At 40.2% G+C, this 19,519-nt stretch overlaps 1 protein-coding gene across 1 annotated transcript in view; it reads left to right on the plus strand.

Moving 5' to 3' along the window:
- LOC139764673 (neuroligin-4, Y-linked-like) overlaps nt 1-19,519 on the plus strand; it is a 447,908-nt gene that overhangs the window by 228,175 nt on the left and 200,214 nt on the right. The window contains exon 3 of the mRNA XM_071691555.1: nt 18,573-18,727. Within this exon, the coding sequence (XP_071547656.1) occupies nt 18,573-18,727 (155 nt within the window). The remainder of the gene's footprint in view (nt 1-18,572; nt 18,728-19,519) is intronic.

A 19,519-nucleotide genomic window follows, 5' to 3' on the forward strand; every position in this document is an offset into this window, starting at 1 on the left:
CGTCTGTTTCCTTGCGCTCCCTCGCAAACGCGGGAGACAGCGACAAAGCAAAATAAATAAATATATATATATATATATATATATATATATATATATATATATATATATATATATATATATATATATATATATATATATATTTATATATATATATATATATATATATATATATATATATATATATATATATATATATATATATACCTTTGAAAAAAAAATCACTTTTTTCAAAGTGATAGAGATGGAAAGCAAAAAGATGTTTTTCATGAATGTACTGAAAAACTTGAGGTCCAGATAAACTTTTGGTCTGTCAAGACTTTATTATGGCGGATGACCAACTACCTACACTCATGTATCAAAGATATGGTTGTACTTTGTGTAGTAGTGACAATTGAGAAACATCATAAGCCAATATTCCAGTTTCATGATAAGAGAAAAAGTGGACCAGGCAGTATGATACAGTGGTTAAATTGATGAAAACTACTATTGAAGTTTGTGTAAATAAATTATACATTTCTCATTTCCTCAGCCAGAGAGATTGAACCATTATGTGACATTCTTTTTTCACTTCATTTCCAACTAGAAGTTTTAGTTTTCTAAATTATTTCTTACATTTTTAATATATATATATATATATATATATATATATATATATATATATATATATATATATATATATATATATATATATATATATATATATATATATATTTATATATATATATATATATATATATATATATATATATATATATATATATATATATATATATATATATATATATATATATATATATATATATATATATATATATTATCCCTGGGGATAGGGGAGAAAGAATACTTCCCACGCATTCCTCACGTGTCGTAGAAGGCGACTAGAGGGGATGGGAGAGGGGGGCCAGAAATTCTCCCCTCCTTGTAGTCTAACTTTCTAAAATGGGAAACAGAAGGAGTCACGCGGGGAGTGCTCATCCTCCTCGTAGGCTCAGACTGGGGTGTCTAAATGTGTGTGGATGTAACCAAGATGAGAAAAAAGGAGAAATAGGTAGTATGTTTGAGGAAAGGAATCTGGATGTTTTGGCTCTGAGTGAAACGAAGCTTATGGGTAAAGGGGAAGAGTGGTTTGGGGATGTCTTGGGAGTAATGTCAGGGGTTAGTGAGAGGACAAGAGCAAAGGAAGGAGTAGTACTACTCCTGAAACAAGAGTTGTGGGAGTATGTGATAGAATGTAAGAAAGTAAATTCTAGATTAATATGGGTAAAACTGAAAGTTGATGGAGAGAGATGGGTGATTATTGGTGAATTTGCACCTGGGCATGAGAAGAAAGATCATGAGAGGCAAGTGTTTTGGGAGCAGCTGAATGAGTGTGTTAGTGGATTTGATGCACAAGACCGCGTTATATTAATTTGTGGTTTGAATGTAAAGGTGAGTAATGTGACAGTTGAGGGAATAATTGGTATTCATGGGGTGTTCAGTGTTGTAAATGGAAATGGTGAAGAGCTTGTAGATTTATGTGCTGAAAAAGGACTGGTGATTGGGAATACCTGGTTTAAAAAGCGAGATATATATAAGTATACGTATGAAAGTAGGAGAGATTGCCAGAGAGCGTTATTGGATTACGTGTTAACTGATAGGCGCGCGAAAGAGAGACTTTTGGATGTTAATGTGCTGAGAGGTATAACTGGAGGGATGTCTGATCATTATCTTGTGGAGGCAAAGGTGAAGATTTGAGTGGGTTTTCAGAAAAGAAGAGAGAATGTTAGGGTGAAGAGGGTGGTGAGAGTAAGTGAGCTTGGGAAGGAGACTTGTGTGAGGAAGTACCAGGAGAGACTGAGTACAGAATGGAAAATGGTGAGAACAAAAGAGGTAAGGGGACTGGCGAAGGAATGGGATGTATTTAGAGAAGCAATGATGGCATGCGCAAAAGATTCTTGAGGCATGGGAAGCGTAGTAGGAGGGTTGATTACAAAGAGAAGTGTGTGGTAGGATGAAGAAGTAAGATTATTTGTGATAGAGAAGAGAGAGGCATTTGGACGATTTTTGCACGGAAAAAATGCAATTGAGTGGGAGATGAATAAAAGAAAGAGACAGAAGGTCAAGAGAAAGGTGCAAGAGGTGAAAAAGAGGGCAAATGAGAGTTTGGTTGAGAGAGTATCATTAAATTTTAGGGAGAATAGAAAGATGTTCTGGAAGGAAGTAAATAAAGTGCATAAGATAAGGGAGCAAATGGGAACTTCAGTGAAGGGGGCTAATGGGGAGTTGATAACAAGAAGTGGTGATGTGAGAAGGAGATGGAGTGAGTATTTTGAAGGTTTGTTGAGTGTCTTTCATGATTGTGTGGCAGATATAGGTTGTTTTGGTCGAGGTGGTATGCAAAGTGAGAGGGTTACGGAAAATCATTTGGTAGACAGAGAAGAGGTAGTAAAAGCTTTGCGGAAGATGAAAGTCGGCAAGGCAGCAGGTTTGGATGGTACTGAAGTGGAATTTATTAAAAAAGTGGGTGACTGTATTGTTGACTGGTTGGTAAGGTTATTTAATGTATGTGAGATTCATGGTGAGGTGCCTGAGGGTTGGTGGAATGCGTGCATAGTTCCATTGTACAAAGGCAAAGGGGATAAGAGCGAGTGCTCAAATTATAGAGGTATAAGTTTGTTGAGTATTCCTGGTAAATTATATGGGAGGGTATTGATTGAGAGGGTGAAGGCATGTACAGAGCATCAGATTGGGGAAGAGCAGTGTGGTTTGAGAAGTGGTAGAGGATGTGTGGATCAGTTGTTTGCTTTGAAGAATGTATGTGAGAAATACTAAGAAAAGCAAATGGATTTGTATGTAGCATTTTGGGATCTGGAGAAGGCATATGATAGAGTTGATAGAGATGCTCTGTGGAAGGTACTAAGAGTATATAGTGTGGGAGGCAAGTTGTTAGAAGCAGTGAAAAGTTTTTATCGAGGATGTAAGGCATGTGTACGTGTAGGAAGAGAGGAAAGTGATTGGTTCTCAGTGAATGTAGGTGTGCGGCAGGGGTGTGTGATGTCTCCATGGTTAGGTTTATGGATGGGGTTGTTAGGGAGGTGAATGCAAGAGTTTTGGAAAGAGGGGCAAGTATGCAGTCTGTTGGGGATGAGAGAGCTTGGGAAGTGAGTCAGTTGTTGTTCGCTGATGATACAGCGCTGGTGGGTGATTCATGTGAGAAATTGCAGAAGATAGTGTCTGAGTTTGGTAAAGTGTGTGAAAGAAGAAACTTAAGGATAAATGTAAATACGAGCAAGGTTATTAGGTACAGTAGAGTTGAGGGTCAAGTCAAGTGGGAGGTAAGTTTGAATGGAGAAAAACTGGAGGAATTAAAGTGTTTTAGATATCTGGGAGTGGATCTGGCAGCGGATGGAACCATGGAAGATAGGGTGGGGGAGGGGGCGAAAATCTTGGGAGCCTTGAAGAATGTGTGGAAGTCGAGAAGATTATCTCCGAAAGCAAAAATGGGTATGTTTGAAGGAATAGTGGTTCCAACAATGTTGTATGGTTTCGAGGCGTGGGCTATGGATGGAGTTGTGCGCAGGAAGGTGGATGTGCTGGAAATGAGATGTTTGAGGACAATATGTGGTGTAAGTTGGTTTGATCGAGTAAGTAACGTAAGGGTAAGACAGATGTGTGGAAATAAAAAGAGCGTGGTTGGGAGAGCATAAGAGGGTGTTTTGAAATGGTTTGTGCACATGGAGAGAATGAGTGAGGAAAGATTGACCAAGAGGATTAATGTGTCGGAGGTGGAGGGAACGAGGAAAAGTGGGATACCAAATTGGAGGTGGAAAGATGGAGTGAAAAAGATTTTGTGTGATCGGGGCTTGAACATGCAGGAGGGTGAAAGTAGGGCAAGGAATAGTGTGAATTGGATCGATGTGGTATACCGGGTTTGACGAGCTGTCAGTGGATTGAATCAGGGCATGTGAAGCGTCTGGGGTAAACCATGGAAAGCTGTTTAGGTATGTATATTTGCGTGTGTGGACGTATGTATATACATGTGTATTGCCACATCTGAAACCACACTGCTCTTCCCTAATCTGATTCTCTGTACATGCCTTCACCCTCTCAATCAATACCCTCCCGTATAATTTACCAGGAATACTCAACAAACTTATACCTCTGTAATTTGAGCACTCACTCTTATCCACTTTGCCTTTATACAGTGGCACTATGCACGCATTCCGCCAATCCTCAGGCACCTCACCATGAATCATACATATATTATATAGCCTTACCAACCAGTCATCCCCTTTTTAAAGAAATTCCACTCAAACACCATTCAAACCTGCTGCCTTCCACAAAGGTTTTAATACCTCTTGGGGGTGGGTTGGGCCATTTCTTTCGTCTGTTTCCTTGCGCTACAGTCAGGTTCGGTAAAACGCTATCAGCTGGCTATGTGTTCTGTTCGGAAACAACCGATAGACCCCGTTGCTCACCATTGTGAGACGAAGGGTATTCGAGTACTTAGTATTTCGAATAGTTGTTTCCTATTATACAGTCCCTTAGCCTAGCGGTTAGCATGCCTGCCTCTTGCACAAGGGGTCCCAGGTTCGATCCTGGCTGTTGGAGCTTTGTATGTTCTATGAAGGTGCGCGTTCATATACACTTTATTCGTATTCATATAACTCCGCGTTGTACAGTCAGGTTTGGTAAAACGCTATCAGCTGGCTATGTGTTCTGTTCGGAAACAACCGATAGACCCCGTTGCTCACCATTGTGAGACGAAGGGTATTCGAGTACTTAGTATTTCGAATAGTTGTTTCCTATTGTACAGTCCCTTAGCCTAGCGGTTAGCATGCCTGCCTCTTGCACAAGGGGTCCCAGGTTCGATACTGGCTGTTGGAGCTTTGTATGTTCTATGAAGGTGCGCGTTCATATACACTTTATTCGTGTTCATATAACTCCGCGTTATACAGTCAGGTTCGGTAAAACGCTATCAGCTGGCTATGTGTTCTGTTCGGAAACAACCGATAGACCCTGTTGCTCACCATTGTGAGACGAAGGGTATTCGAGTACTTAGTATTTCGAATAGTTGTTTCCTATTATACAGTCCCTTAGTCTAGCGGTTAGCGTGCCTGCCTCTTGCACAAGGGGTCCCAGGTTCGATCCTGGCTGTTGGGGCTTTGTATGTTATATATATATATATATATATATATATATATATATATACATTTTTTTATTATTGTTTTGCTTTGTCGCCGTCTCCCGCGTTTTCGAGGTAGCGCAAGGAAACAGACAAAATAAATGGCCCAACCCACCCCCATAGACTTGTATATACATACACGTCTCCACACGCAAATATACATACCCATACATCTCAATGTACACATATATATACACACACAGACATATACATATATATACACATGCACACAATTCACACTGTCTTCCTTTATTCATTCCCATCTCCACCTCGCCACACATGGAATGACATCCCCCTCCCCCCTCATGTGTGCGAGCTAGCGCTAGGAAAAGAAAACAAATACCCCATTCGTTCACTCTCAGTCTCTGGTTGTCATGCAAAAATGCTCGAAACCACAGCTCCCTCTGCACATCCAGGCCCCATATAACTTTTCATGGTTTACCCCAGACGCTTCACATGCCCTGATTCAATCCACTGACAGCACGTCGACCCCGGTATACCACATCGATCCTATTCACTCTATTCCTTGCCTGCCTTTCACCCTCCTGCATGTTCAGGCCCCGATCATTCAAAATATTTATCACACCATCTTTCCACCTCCAATTTGGTCTCCCACTTCTCCTCGTTCCCTCCACCTCCGACACAAATATCCTCTTGGTCAATCATTCCTCACTCATTCTCTCCATGTGCCCAAACCATTTCAAAACACCCTCTTCTACTCTCTCAACCACGCTCTTTTTATTTCCACACATCTCTCTTACCCTTACATTACTTAATCGATCAAACCACCTCACACCAGATATTGTCCTCAAACATCTCACTTCCAGCACATCCACCTTCCTGCGCACTACTCTATCCATACCCTACGTCTCGTAACCATAAAACATTTTTGGAACCACTATTCCTTCAAACATACCCATTTTTGCTTTCTGAGATAATATTCTCGCCTTCCACACGTCTTCAATTCTCCCAGGACTTTCGCCTCCTCCCCCACCCTATGATTCACTTCCGCTTTCATGGTTCAATCCGCTGCCAGATCAACTCCCAGATATATGAAACACTTTACTTCCTTCAGTTTTTTTCCATTCAAACTTATATATATATATATATATATATATATATATATATATATATATATATATATATATATATATATATATATATATATATATATATATATATATATATATATATATATATATATATATATATATATATATATATATGTATATATATATATATATTTTTTTTTTTTTTTTTTTATACTTTGTCGCTGTCTCCCGCGTTTGCGAGGTAGCGCAAGGAAACAGACGAAAGAAATGGCCCAACCCCCCCCCCCCTTACACATGTACATACACACGTCCACACACGCAAATATACATACCTACACAGCTTTCCATGGTTTACCCCAGACGCTTCACATGCCTTGCTTCAATCCACTGACAGCACGTCAACCCCTGTATACCACATGACTCCAATTCACTCTATTTCTTGCCCTCCTTTCACCCTCCTGCATGTTCAGGCCCCGATCACACAAAATCTTTTTCACTCCATCTTTCAACCTCCAATTTGGTCTCCCTCTTCTCCTCGTTCCCTCCACCTCCGACACATATATCCTCTTGGTCAATCTCTCCTCACTCATTCTCTCCATGTGCCCAAACCATTTCAAAACACCCTCTTCTGCTCTCTCAACCACGCTCTTTTTATTTCCACACATCTCTCTTACCCTTACGTTACTTACTCGATCAAACCACCCCACACCACACATTGTCCTCAAACATCTCATTTCCAGCACATCCATCCTCCTGCGCACATCTCTATCCATAGCCCACGCCTCGCAACCATACAACATTGTTGGAACCACTATTCCCTCAAACATACCCATTTTTGCTTTCCGAGATAATGTTCTCGACTTCCACACAAAGGCTCCCAAAATTTTCGCCCCCTCCCCCACCCTATGATCCACTTCCGCTTCCATGGTTCCATCCGCTGACAGATCCACTCCCAGATATCTAAAACACTTCACTTCCTCCAGTTTTTCTCCATTCAAACTCACCTCCCAATTGACTTGACCCTCACCCCTACTGTACCTAATAACCTTGCTCTTATTCACATTTACTCTCAACTTTCTTCTTCCACACACTTTACCAAACTCAGTCACCAGCTTCTGCAGTTTCTCACATGAATCAGCCACCAGCGCTGTATCATCAGCGAACAACAACTGACTCACTTCCCAAGCTCTCTCATCCCCAACAGACTTCATACTTGCCCCTCTTTCCAGGACTCTTGCATTTACCTCCCTTACAACCCCATCCATAAACAAATTAAACAACCATGGAGACATCACACACCCCTGCCGCAAACCTACATTCACTGAGAACCAATCACTTTCCTCTCTTCCTACACGTACACATGCCTTACATCCTCGATAAAAACTTTTCACTGCTTCTAACAACTTGCCTCCCACACCATATATTCTTAATACCTTCCACAGAGCATCTCTATCAACTCTATCATATGCCTTCTCCAGATCCATAAATGCTACATACAAATCCATTTGCTTTTCTAAGTATTTCTCACATACATTCTTCAAAGCAAACACCTGATCCACACATCCTCTACCACTTCTGAAACCGCACTGCTCTTCCCCAATCTGATGCTCTGTACATATATATCTATATATATATATATATATATATATATATATATATATATATATACTATTATGTTGCTTTGTCGCCGTCTCCCGCGTTCGCGAGGTAACGCAAGGAAACAGACGAAAGAAATGGCCCAACCCAACCACATACACATGTATATACAAACACGTCCACACACGCAAATATACATACCCATACATCTCAATGTACACATATATATACACACACAGGCAGATAACTATATACACATGCACACAATTCCCACTGTCTGCCTTTATTCATTCCCATCGCCACCTCGCCACACATGGAATAACATCCCCCTCGCCCCTCATGTGTGCGAAGTAGCGCTAGGAAAAGACAACAAAGGCTCCATTCGTTCATACTCAGCCTCTAGCTGTCATGCAATAATGCCCGAAACCACAGCTCCCTTTCCAAATCCAGGTCCCACACAACTTTCCATGGTTTCCCACAGACGCTTCACATGCCGAGATTCAATCCATTGACAACAGGTCGACCCCGGTATACCACATCGATCCTATTCACTCTATTCCTTACCCGCCTTTCATCGTCCTTCATGTTCCTGCCCCGATCACTCAAAATCTTTTTCACTCCATCTTTCCACCTCCAATTTGGTCTCCCACTTCTCCTCGTTCCCTCCACCTCTGACACATATATCCTCTTGTTCAATCGTTCCTCACTCATTCTCTCCATGTGCCCAAACCATTTCAAAACACCCTCTTCTGCTCTCTCAACCATGCTCTTTTTATTTCCACACATCTCTCTTACCATTACATTACTTACTCGATCAAACCACCTCGCACCACATATTGTCCTCAAACATCTCATTTCCAGCATATCCACCCTCCTGCGCACAACTCTATCCATAGCCCACGCCTCGCAGCTATACAACATTGTTGGAACCACTATTCCTTCAAACATAGCCATTTTTGCTTTCGGAGATAATGTTCTCGACTTCCATACAGTCTTCAAGTCTCCCAGGATTTTCACTACTTCCCCCACCCTATGATTCACTTCCGCTTCCATGGTTCCATCCGCTGCCAGATCCACTCCAAGATATCGAAAACACTTTACTTCCTCCAGTTTTTCTTCATTCAAACTTACCTCCCAATTGACTTGACACTCAACCCTACTGTACATAATAACCTTGCTCTTATTCATATTTACGTTTAACTTTCTTCTTTCACACACTTCACCAAACTCACTCACTTGCTTCTGCAGTTTCTCACATGAATCATCCGCCATCGCTGTATCATCAGCGAACAACATCTGGCTCACTTCCCAAGCTCTATCATCCCCAACAGACTTCATACTTACCCTTCTTTCCAAAACTCTTGCATTCACCTCCCTAACAACCCCATCCATAAACAAATTAAACAACCATGGAGACATCACACACCCCTGCCGCAAACCTACATTTACTGAGAACCAATCACCTTCCACTCTTCATTCACATACACATGCCTTACATCCTCGACAGAAACTTTTCACTGCTTCTAACATCTTACCTTCCACACCATATATTCTTACCTTCCACAGAGTATCTCTATCAAATCTATCATATGCCTTCTCCAGATCCATAAATGCTACATACAAATCCATTTGCTTTTCTAAGTATTTCTCACATACATTTTTCAAAGCAAACACCTGATCCAAACATTCTCTACCATTTCTGAAACCACACTGCTCTTCCCTAATCTGATGCTCTGTACATGACTTCACCCTCTCAATCAATACCCTCCCATATAATTTACCAGGAATCCTCAAAAAACTTATACGTCTATAATTTGAGCACTCGCTCTTATCCCCTTTGCCTTTGTAAAATAGCACTATGCACGCATTCCGCCAATCTTTAGGTACCTCACCATGAATCATACATACATTAAATGACTTTACCAACCAGTCAACAATACAGTCACCCCCTTTTCTAATAAATTCCACTGCAATACCATCCAAACCTGCTGCCTTGCCGGCTTTCATCTTCCGCAAAGCTTTTACTACCTTTTCTCTGTTTACCAAATCATTTTCCCTAACACTCTCACTTTGCACACATCCTATACCAAAGCAACTTATATCTGCCACTCTATCATCAAACACATTCAACAAACCTTCAAAATACTCACTCCATCTCCTTCTCACATCACCACTACTTGTTATCACCTCCCCATTTGCCCCCTTCACTGAAGTTCCCATTTCCTCTCTTGTCTTACGCACTTTATTTACCCTCTTCCAGAACATCTTTTTATCCCCCCTAAGATTTAATGGTACTCTCTCACCCCAACTCTCATTTGCGCTCTTTTTCACCTCTTGCACCTTTCTCTTGACCTCCTGTCTCTTTCTTTTATACATCTCCCACTCAATTGCATTTTTTCCCTGCAAACATCGTCCAAATGCCTCTCTCTACTCTTTCACTAATAATCTTACTTCTTCATCCCACCACTCACTACCCTTTCTAATGAACCCACCTCCCACGCTTCTCATGCCACAAGCATCTTATGCGCAAGCCATTATTGCTTCCCTAAATACGTCCCATTCCTCCTCCACTCCCCTTACCTCCTTTGTTCTCACCTTTTTCCATTCTGTACTCAGTCTATCCTGGTACTTCCTTGCACAAGTCTCCTCCCCAAGCTCACTTACTATCAACACCCTCTTCACCCCAACATTCACTCTTCTTTTCCGAAAACCCATACAAATCTTCACCTTCGCCTCCACAAGATAATGATCAGACATCACCTCTTAGCACATTAACATCCAAAAGTCTCTCTTTCGTGCGCCTGTCAATTAACACGTAATCCAATAACGCTCCCTTGCCATCTCTCCTACTTACATACGTATACTTTTGTATATCTCGCTTTATAAACCAGGTATTATCAATCACCAGTCCTTTTTCAGCACAAAAATCTACAAGCTCCTCACCATTTCCGTGTACAACACTGAAAACCACATGTATACCAATTATTCCCTCAACTACAACATTACTCACCTTTGCATTCAAATCACCCATCACTATAACCCGGTCTTGTGTATCAAAACCACTAAAACACACTTTTTCAACTGCTCCCAAAACACTTGCCTCTCATGTTCTTTCTTCTCATGCCCAGGTGCATATACACCAATAATCACCCATCCCTCTCCATCAACTTTCAGTTTTACCCATATTAATCTAGAATTTACTTTCTTACACTCTATCACATACTCCCACAACTCCTGTTTCAGAAGTAGTGCTACTTCTTCCCTTGCTCTTGTCCTCTCACTAACCCCTGACTTAACTCCCAAGATATTCCCAAACCACATTTCCCCTTTACCCTTGAGCTTCGTTTCAATCAGAGCCAGAAATGCAAGTTCCTTTCCTCAAACTTACAACCTATCTCTCCTTTTTTCACATCTTGGATGCATCCACACGCATTCAGAAACCCCAATCACAGCCTACGAGGAGATAAGGATGAGCACTCCCCGCGTGACTCCTTCTGTTTCCGATTTTAGAATAAAACGAGGGAATGATTTCTGGCGCCCCGCTCCCGTCCCCTCTAGTCGTCTTATATAAACGACACCTGAGGAATGCGTGGGAAGTATTCTTTCTCCCCAATCCCCAGGGATAATATACACATATATATATATATATATATATATATATATATATATATATATATATATATATATATATATATATATATATATATTTTTTTTTTTTCTTACTATTCGCCATTTCCCGAGATAGCGAGGTAGCGTTAAGAACAGAGGACTGGGCCTTTGAGGGAATATCCTCACCTGGCCCCCTTCTCTGTTCCTTCTTTTGGAAAATTAAAAAAAAAAACGAGAGGGGAGGATTTCCTGCCCCCCGCTCCCTTCACTTTTAGTCGCCTTCTACGACACGCAGGGAATACGTGGGAAGTATTCTTTCTCCCCTATCCCCAGGGGATATATATATATATATATATATATATATATATATATATATATATATATATATATATATATATATATATATATATATATGTATATATATATATATATATATATATATATATATATATATATATATATATATATATATATATACATATATATATATATATATATATATATATATATATATATATATATATATATATATATATATATATATATATATATATATATATTTTCCCTGCAAAAATCGTCCAAATGCCTCTCTCTTCTCTTTCACTAATACTCTTAATTCTTCATCCCACCACTCACTACCCTTTCTAATCAACCCACCTCCCACTCTTCTCATGCCACAAGCATCTTTTGCGCAATCCATCACTGATTCCCTAAATACATCCCATTCCTCCCACACTCCCCTTACTTCCATTGTTGGTAAGGTTATTTAATGTATGTATGACTCACGGTGAGGTGCCTGAGGATTGGCGGAATGCGTGCATAGTGCCATTGTACAAAGGCAAAGGGGATAAGAGTGAGTGCTCAAATTACAGAGGTATAAGTTTGTTGAGTATTCCTGGTAAATTATATGAGAGGGTATTAATTGAGAGGGTGAAGGCATGTACAGAGCATCAGATTGGGGAAGAGCAGTGTGGTTTCAGAAGTGGTAGAGGATGTGTGGATCAGGTGTTTGCTTTGAAGAATGTATGGTATACCGGGTTGATGTGCTGTCAGTGGATTGAATCAGGGCATGTGAAGCGTCTGGGGTAAACCATGGAAAGCTGTGTAGGTATGTATATTTGCGTGTGTGGACGTATGTATATACATGTGTATTTGGGTGGGTTGGGCCATTTCTTTCGTCTGTTTCCTTGCGCTACCTCGCAAACGCGGGAGACAGCGGCAAAAAAAAAAAAAAAAAAAAAAATATGTATGTATATATATTATTAATATATATTTTATTATACTTTGTCGCTGTCTCCCGCGTATACCACATCGCTCCAATTCACTCTATTCCTTGCCCTCCTTTCACCCTCCTGCATGTTCAGGCCCCGATCACACAAAATCTTTTTCACTCCATCTTTCCACCTCCAATTTGGTCTCCCTCTTCTCCTCGTTCCCTCCACCTCCGACACATATATCCTCTTGGTCAATCTTTCCTCACTCATTCTCTCCATGTGCCCAAACTACTTCAAAACACCCTCTTCTGCTCTTTTTACCACGCTCTTTTTATTTCCACACATCTCTCTTACCCTTACGTTACTCACTCGATCAAACCACCTCACACCACACATTGTCCTCAAACATCTCATTTCCAGCACATCCATCCTCCTGCGCACAACTCTATCCATAGCCCACGCCTCGCAACCATACAACATTGTTGGAACCACTATTCCTTCAAACATACCCATTTTTGCTTTCCGAGATAATGTTCTCGACTTCCACACATTCTTCAAGGCCCCCAGAGTTTTCGCCCCCTCCCCCACTCTATGATCCACTTCCGCTTCCATGGTTCCATCCGCTGCCAGATCCACTCCCAGATATCTAAAACACTTCACTTCCTCCAGTTTTTCTCCATTCAACTCACCTCCCAATTGACTTGACCCTCAACCCTACTGTAGCTAATAACCTTGCTCTTATTCACATTTACTCTTAACTTTCTTCTTCCACACACTTTACCAAACTCAGTCACCAGCTTCTGCAGTTTCTCACATGAATCAGCCACCAGCGCTGTATATATATATATATATATATATATATATATATATATATATATATATATATATATATATATATTTTTTTTTTTTTTTTTTTTTCATACGATTCGCCATTTCCCGCACTTGCGAGGTAGCGCTAAGAACAGAGGACTGGGCCTTAGAGGGAAAATCCTCACCTGGCCCCCTTCTCTGTTCCTTCTTTTGGAAAATTAAACATTATAACATTTGGATGTTAATGTTCTGAGAGGTGCAACTGGAGGGATTTCTGATCATTATCTTATGTAGGCGAAGGTGAAGGGGTTTTCAGAAAATAAGAGAAAATGTTGGGGTGAAGAGTGTGGTGAGAGTAAGTGAGCTTGGGAAGGAGATTTGTGTGAGGAAGTACCAGGAGAGACTGAGTACAGAAAGGAAAAAAGGTGAAAGAAAAGAATGTAAGGGAAGTATTGGAGGAATAGGATGCATTTAAGGAAGCAGTGATGGCTTGCGCAAAAGATGCTTGTGGCATGAGAAGCGTGGGAGGTGGCTTGGTTAGAAAGGGTAGGGAGTGGTGGAATGAAGAAGTAAGATTATTGAAAGAGAAGAGAGAGGCATTTGAACGATTTTTGCAGGGAGAAAATGGAAAATGAGTGGGATATGTATAAAAGAAATAGGCAGGAGGTCAAGAGAAGGGTGCAAGAGGTGAGAAAGAGGGCAAATGAGAGTTGGGCGGAGGGAGTATCATTAAATTTTAGGGAGAATAAAGAGATGTTTTGGAAGGAGGTGAAAAAAGTGTGTACGACAAGGGAGCAAATGGGTACTTCAGTTAAGGGGGCAAATGGGGAGGTGATAACAAATAGCGGTGATGTGAGGAGATGGAGTGAGTACTTTGAAGGTTTGTTGAATGTGTTTGATGATAGAGTGGCATATATGGGGTGTTTTGATCGAGCTGGTGAGCAAAGCGAGAGGGTTAGGGAAAATGATTTTGTAAACAGAGAAGAGATAGTAAAAGCTTTGCGGAAGATGAAAGCCGGCAAGGCAGCAGGTTTGGATGGTATTGTAGTGGAATTTATTAAAAAAGAGGGTGACTGTATTTTTGACTGGCTGGTAAGGTTATTTAATGTATGTATGACTCATGGTGAGGTGCCTGAGGATTGGCGAAATGATCGCATATTGCCATTGTACAATGGCAGAGGGGATAACAGTGAGTGCTCAAATTACAGAGGTATAAGTTTGTTAAGTATTCCTGGGGAATACTTAACATACAGAGCATCAGATTAGGGAGGAGCAGTGTGGTTTCAGAAGTGGTAGAGGATGTGTGGATCAGGTGTTTGCTTTGAAGAATATATGTGGGAAATACTTAGAAAAACAAATGGATTTGTATGTATCATTTATGGATCTAGAGAAGGCATATGATAGAGTTCATAGAGATGCTCTATGGAAGGTATTGAGAATATATAGTGTGGGAGGCAAATTTTTAGGAGTGAAAAGTTTTTATCGAGGATGTAAGGCATGTGTACGTGTAGGAAGAGACCAAAGTGATTAGTTCTCAGTGAATGTAGGTTTGGGGCAGGGGCGTGTGATGTCTCCATGGTTGTTTAATTTGTTTATGGATGAGGTTGTTAGGGAGGTGAATGCAATAGTTTTGGAAAAAGGGGCAAGTATGCAGTCTGTTGTGGATGAAAGAGCGTGGGAAGTGAGTCAGTTGTTGTTCGCTGATGACACAACGCTGTTGGCTGATTCATGTGAGAAACTGCAGAAGCTGGTGACTGAGTTTGGTAAAGTGTGTGAAAGAAGAAAGTTAAGAGTAAATGTGAATAAGAGCAAGGTTATTAGATACAGTAGGGTTGAGGGTCAAGTCAATTGGGAGGTAAGTTTAAATGGAGAAAAACTGGAGGAAGTAAAGTGTTTTAGATATCTGGAAGTGGATCTGGCAGCGGATGGAACCATGGAAGCGGAAGTGAATCATAGGGTGGGGGAGGGGGCGAAAATTCTGGGAGCCTTGAAAAATGTTTGAAAATCGAGAACATTATCTCGGAAAGCATATATGGGTATGTTTGAAGGAATAGTGGTTCCAACAATGTTGTATGCTTGCGAGGCGTGGGCTATGTATAGGTTTCTGCGTATATATATATATATATATATGGGTTGGTATGGGTTTTCAGAAAAGAGGAGTGAATGTTGGGGTGAAGAAGGTGGTGAGAGTAAGTGAGCTTGGGAAGGAGACCTGTGTGGGGAAGTACCAGGAGAGACTGTGTACAGAATGGAAAAAGGTGAGAACAATGGAAGTAAGGGGAGTGGGGGAGGAATGGGATGTATTTAGGGAATCAGTGATGGATTGTGCAAAAGATGCTTGTGGCATGAGAAGAGTGGGAGGTGGGCTGTTTAGAAAGGGTAGTGAGTGGTGGGATGAAGAGGTAAGAGTATTAGTGAAAGAGAAGAGAGAGGCATTTGGACGATTTTTGCAGGGAAAAAATGCAATTGAGTGGGAGAAGTATAAAAGAAAGAGACAGGAGGTCAAGAGAAAGGTGTAAGAGGTGAAAAAAAGGGCAGATGAGAGTTGGGGTGAGAGACTATCAGTAAATTTTAGGGAGAATAAAAAGATGTTCTGGAAGGAGGTAAATTGGGTGCGTAAGACAAGGGAGCAAATGGGAACTTCAGTGAAGGGCGTAAATGGGGAGGTGATAACAAGTAGTGGTGATGTGAGAAGGAGATGGAATGAGTATTTTGAAGGTTTGTTGAATGTGTCTGATGACAGAGTGGCAGATATAGGGTGTTTTGGACGAGGTGGTGTGCAAAGTGAGAGGGTTAGGGAAAATGATTTGGTAAACAGAGAAGAGGTAGTAAAAGCTTTGCGGGAGATGAAAGCCGGCGAGGCAGCAGGTTTGGATGGTATTGCAGTGGAATTTATTAAAAAAGGGGGTGACTGTATTGTTGACTGGTTGGTAAGGTTATTTAATGTATGTATGACTCATGGTGAGGTGCCTGAGGATTGGCGGAATGCGTGTATAGTGCCATTGTACAAAGGCAAAGGGGATAAGAGTGAGTGCTCAAATTACAGAGGTATAAGTTTGTTGAGTATTCCTGGTAAATTATATGGGAGGGTATTGATTGAGAGGGTGAAGGCATGTACAGAGCATCAGATTGGGGAAGAGCAGTGCGGTTTCAAAAGTGGTAGAGGATGTGTGGATCAGGTGTTTGCTTTGAAGAATGTATGTGAAAAATACTTAGAAAAGCAAATGGATTTGTATGTAGCATTTATGGATCTGGAGAAGGCATATGATAGAGTTGATAGAGATGCTCTGTGGAAGGTACTAAGAGTATATGGTGTGTGTGGCAACACTACATACATTAAATAACCTTACCAACCAGTCAGCAATACAGTCACCCCCTTTTTAAATAAATTCCACTGCAATACCATCCAAACCTGCTGCCTTGCCGGCTTTCATCTTCTGCAAAGGTTTTGCTACCTCTTCTCTGGTTACCAAATCATTTTCCGTAACCCTCTCACTTTGCACACCACCTCGACCAAAACACCCTATATCTGCCACTCTATCATCAAACACATTCAACAAACCTTCAAAATACTACATCTCCTTCTCACATCACCACTACTTGTTATCACCTTCCCATTACCCCACTTTAATGAAGTTCTCATTTGCTCCCTTGTCTTAAGCACTTAATTTACCTCCTACCAGAATATCTTTTCATTTTCCTTAAAATTTAATGATACTCTCTCACCCCAACTCATTTGCCCTCTTTTTCACATCTTGCACCATTCTCTTGACTTTCTGTCTCTTTCTTTTATATCTCCCACTCATTTGCATTTTTTCCCTGCAAAAATCGTCCAAAAGCCTCTCTCTTCTCTTTCACTAATAATCTTACTTCTTCATCCCACCACTCACTACCTTATCTAATCAACCCACCTCCCACGCTTCTCATGCCACAATCATCTTTTGCCCAATCCATCACTGATTCCCTAAATACATCCCATTCCTCCCCCATTCCCCTTACCTCCTTTGTTCTCACCTTTTTCCATTCTGTACTCAGTCTCTCTTGGTACTTCCTCACACAAGTCTCCTTCCCAAGCTCACTTACTCTCACCACCCTCTTCACCCCAACATTCTCTCTTCTTTTATGAAAACCCATACAAATCTTCACCTTAGCCTCTACAAAATAATGATCATACGTGCCTCCAGTTGCACCTCTCAGCACATTAACATCCAAAAGTCTCTCTTTCGCGCGCCTGTCAATTAACATGTAATCCAATAAAGCTCTCTGGCCATCTCTCCTACTTACATACTTATATTTATGTATATCTCGCTTTTTTAACCAGGTATTCCCAATCACCAATCCTTTTCCAGCATATAAATCTACAAGCTCTTCACCATTTCCATTTACAAAACTGAACACCCCATGTATACCAATTATTCCCTCAACTGCCACATTGCTCACCTTTGCATTCAAATCACTCATCACTATAACCCGGTCTTGTGCATCAAAACCACTAACACACTCATTCAGCTGCTCCCAAAACACTTGCCTCTCATGAACTTTCTTCCCATGCCCAGGTGCATATGCACCAATAATCACCCATCTCTTCCATCAACTTTCAGTTTTACCCATATTAATCTAGAATTTACTTTCTTACATTCTATCACATACTCCCACAATTCTTGTTTCAGGAGTAGTGCTACTCCTTCCCTAGCTCTTGTCCTCTCGCTAACCCCTGACTTTACTCCCAAGATATTCCCAAACCGCTCTTCCCCTTTACCCTTAAGTTTCGTTTCACTCAGGCCCAAAACATCCATATATATCTACAAAGGTTAAGAGAGAGAAAACATATCTTTGTGTAATTGGAGCATTATCGATCCTCTTCTCCAAGTTATACAAGTTTCTGCATTTCTACAATTCCTGAACGCTTCAGAATGATGCCGAAAGACTGTCAGCGTAATTTAGGTAAGTAGCTTATGAATGGGAAAATTATTTATTAGAATAATTTACCATGAAACTGTTTGCAGTAGAACTAATTGACCGTGAACAGTATACCCGTAACAAGTGTTTAACTCATAACAAGTAATTTTTATTATCCTCTTTGGAACATCAATATAGCAGATGTGTGAGATTTTCTCCGCCCGGCAGACTGGGCCTGACACGCCGCTGAATGAACTGGTGTACGTGTTTGGGGCACCGTTGGGCTCCCTGGGTCCTCTCTCAGCGGGCCTCAACTTCACCAATACAGAGGTGGCCCTGAGCGAGTCTGTCATCACCATGTGGACTAATTTCATCAAGACGGGGTAGGTGCCACAGTAAAGAGAACAGTTATGATTAATATGAGAGTGGTTCCACTGATGCAGGTGGAAGACTGGTGATTGATAACTGTGGGAGATGACAAGACAGAGAGTAATAGGTTTGGTGTGTGTCTAGGTAAAGGGAATAGAGATGGAGAAAGTGTTAGAGTAGTAGTGTGGTATCATTATTATCATCAATATCGTTATTTTCATTATCACTATAATAATTATTATTATTGTTATAATCATTACTGTTATTGTTATCATTTTTAATATAATCATTTCATTATTATTATTATTATCATTATGATTTTCATTATCATTATTATTATTATTATTATCATTATTATTATTATCATAATTATTATTATTATTATTATTATTATTATTATTATTATTATTATTATTATTATTATTTTTATTATTATTATTATTATTATTATCATTATTATTATTATTATTACTATTATTATAATCATTATTATTATCATCATTATTATCATTATTATTATTATTATTATTATTATTATTATTATTATTATTATTATTATTATTATCATTATTATTGTAATAATTATTATTATCATTACTATTATTATTATTATTACTATTATTTTATTTATTTATTTTGCTTTGTCGCTGTCTCCCGCGTTTGCGAGGTAGCGCAAGGAAACAGACGAAAGAAATGGCCCAACCCACCCCATACACATGTATATACATACACGTCCACACACGCAAATATACATACTTATACATCACAATGTACATATATGTATATACACACACAGACACATACAT

Source organism: Panulirus ornatus, chromosome 4 (genome assembly GCF_036320965.1).
Source record: "Panulirus ornatus isolate Po-2019 chromosome 4, ASM3632096v1, whole genome shotgun sequence".
NCBI classification, from domain to species: domain Eukaryota; kingdom Metazoa; phylum Arthropoda; class Malacostraca; order Decapoda; family Palinuridae; genus Panulirus; species Panulirus ornatus.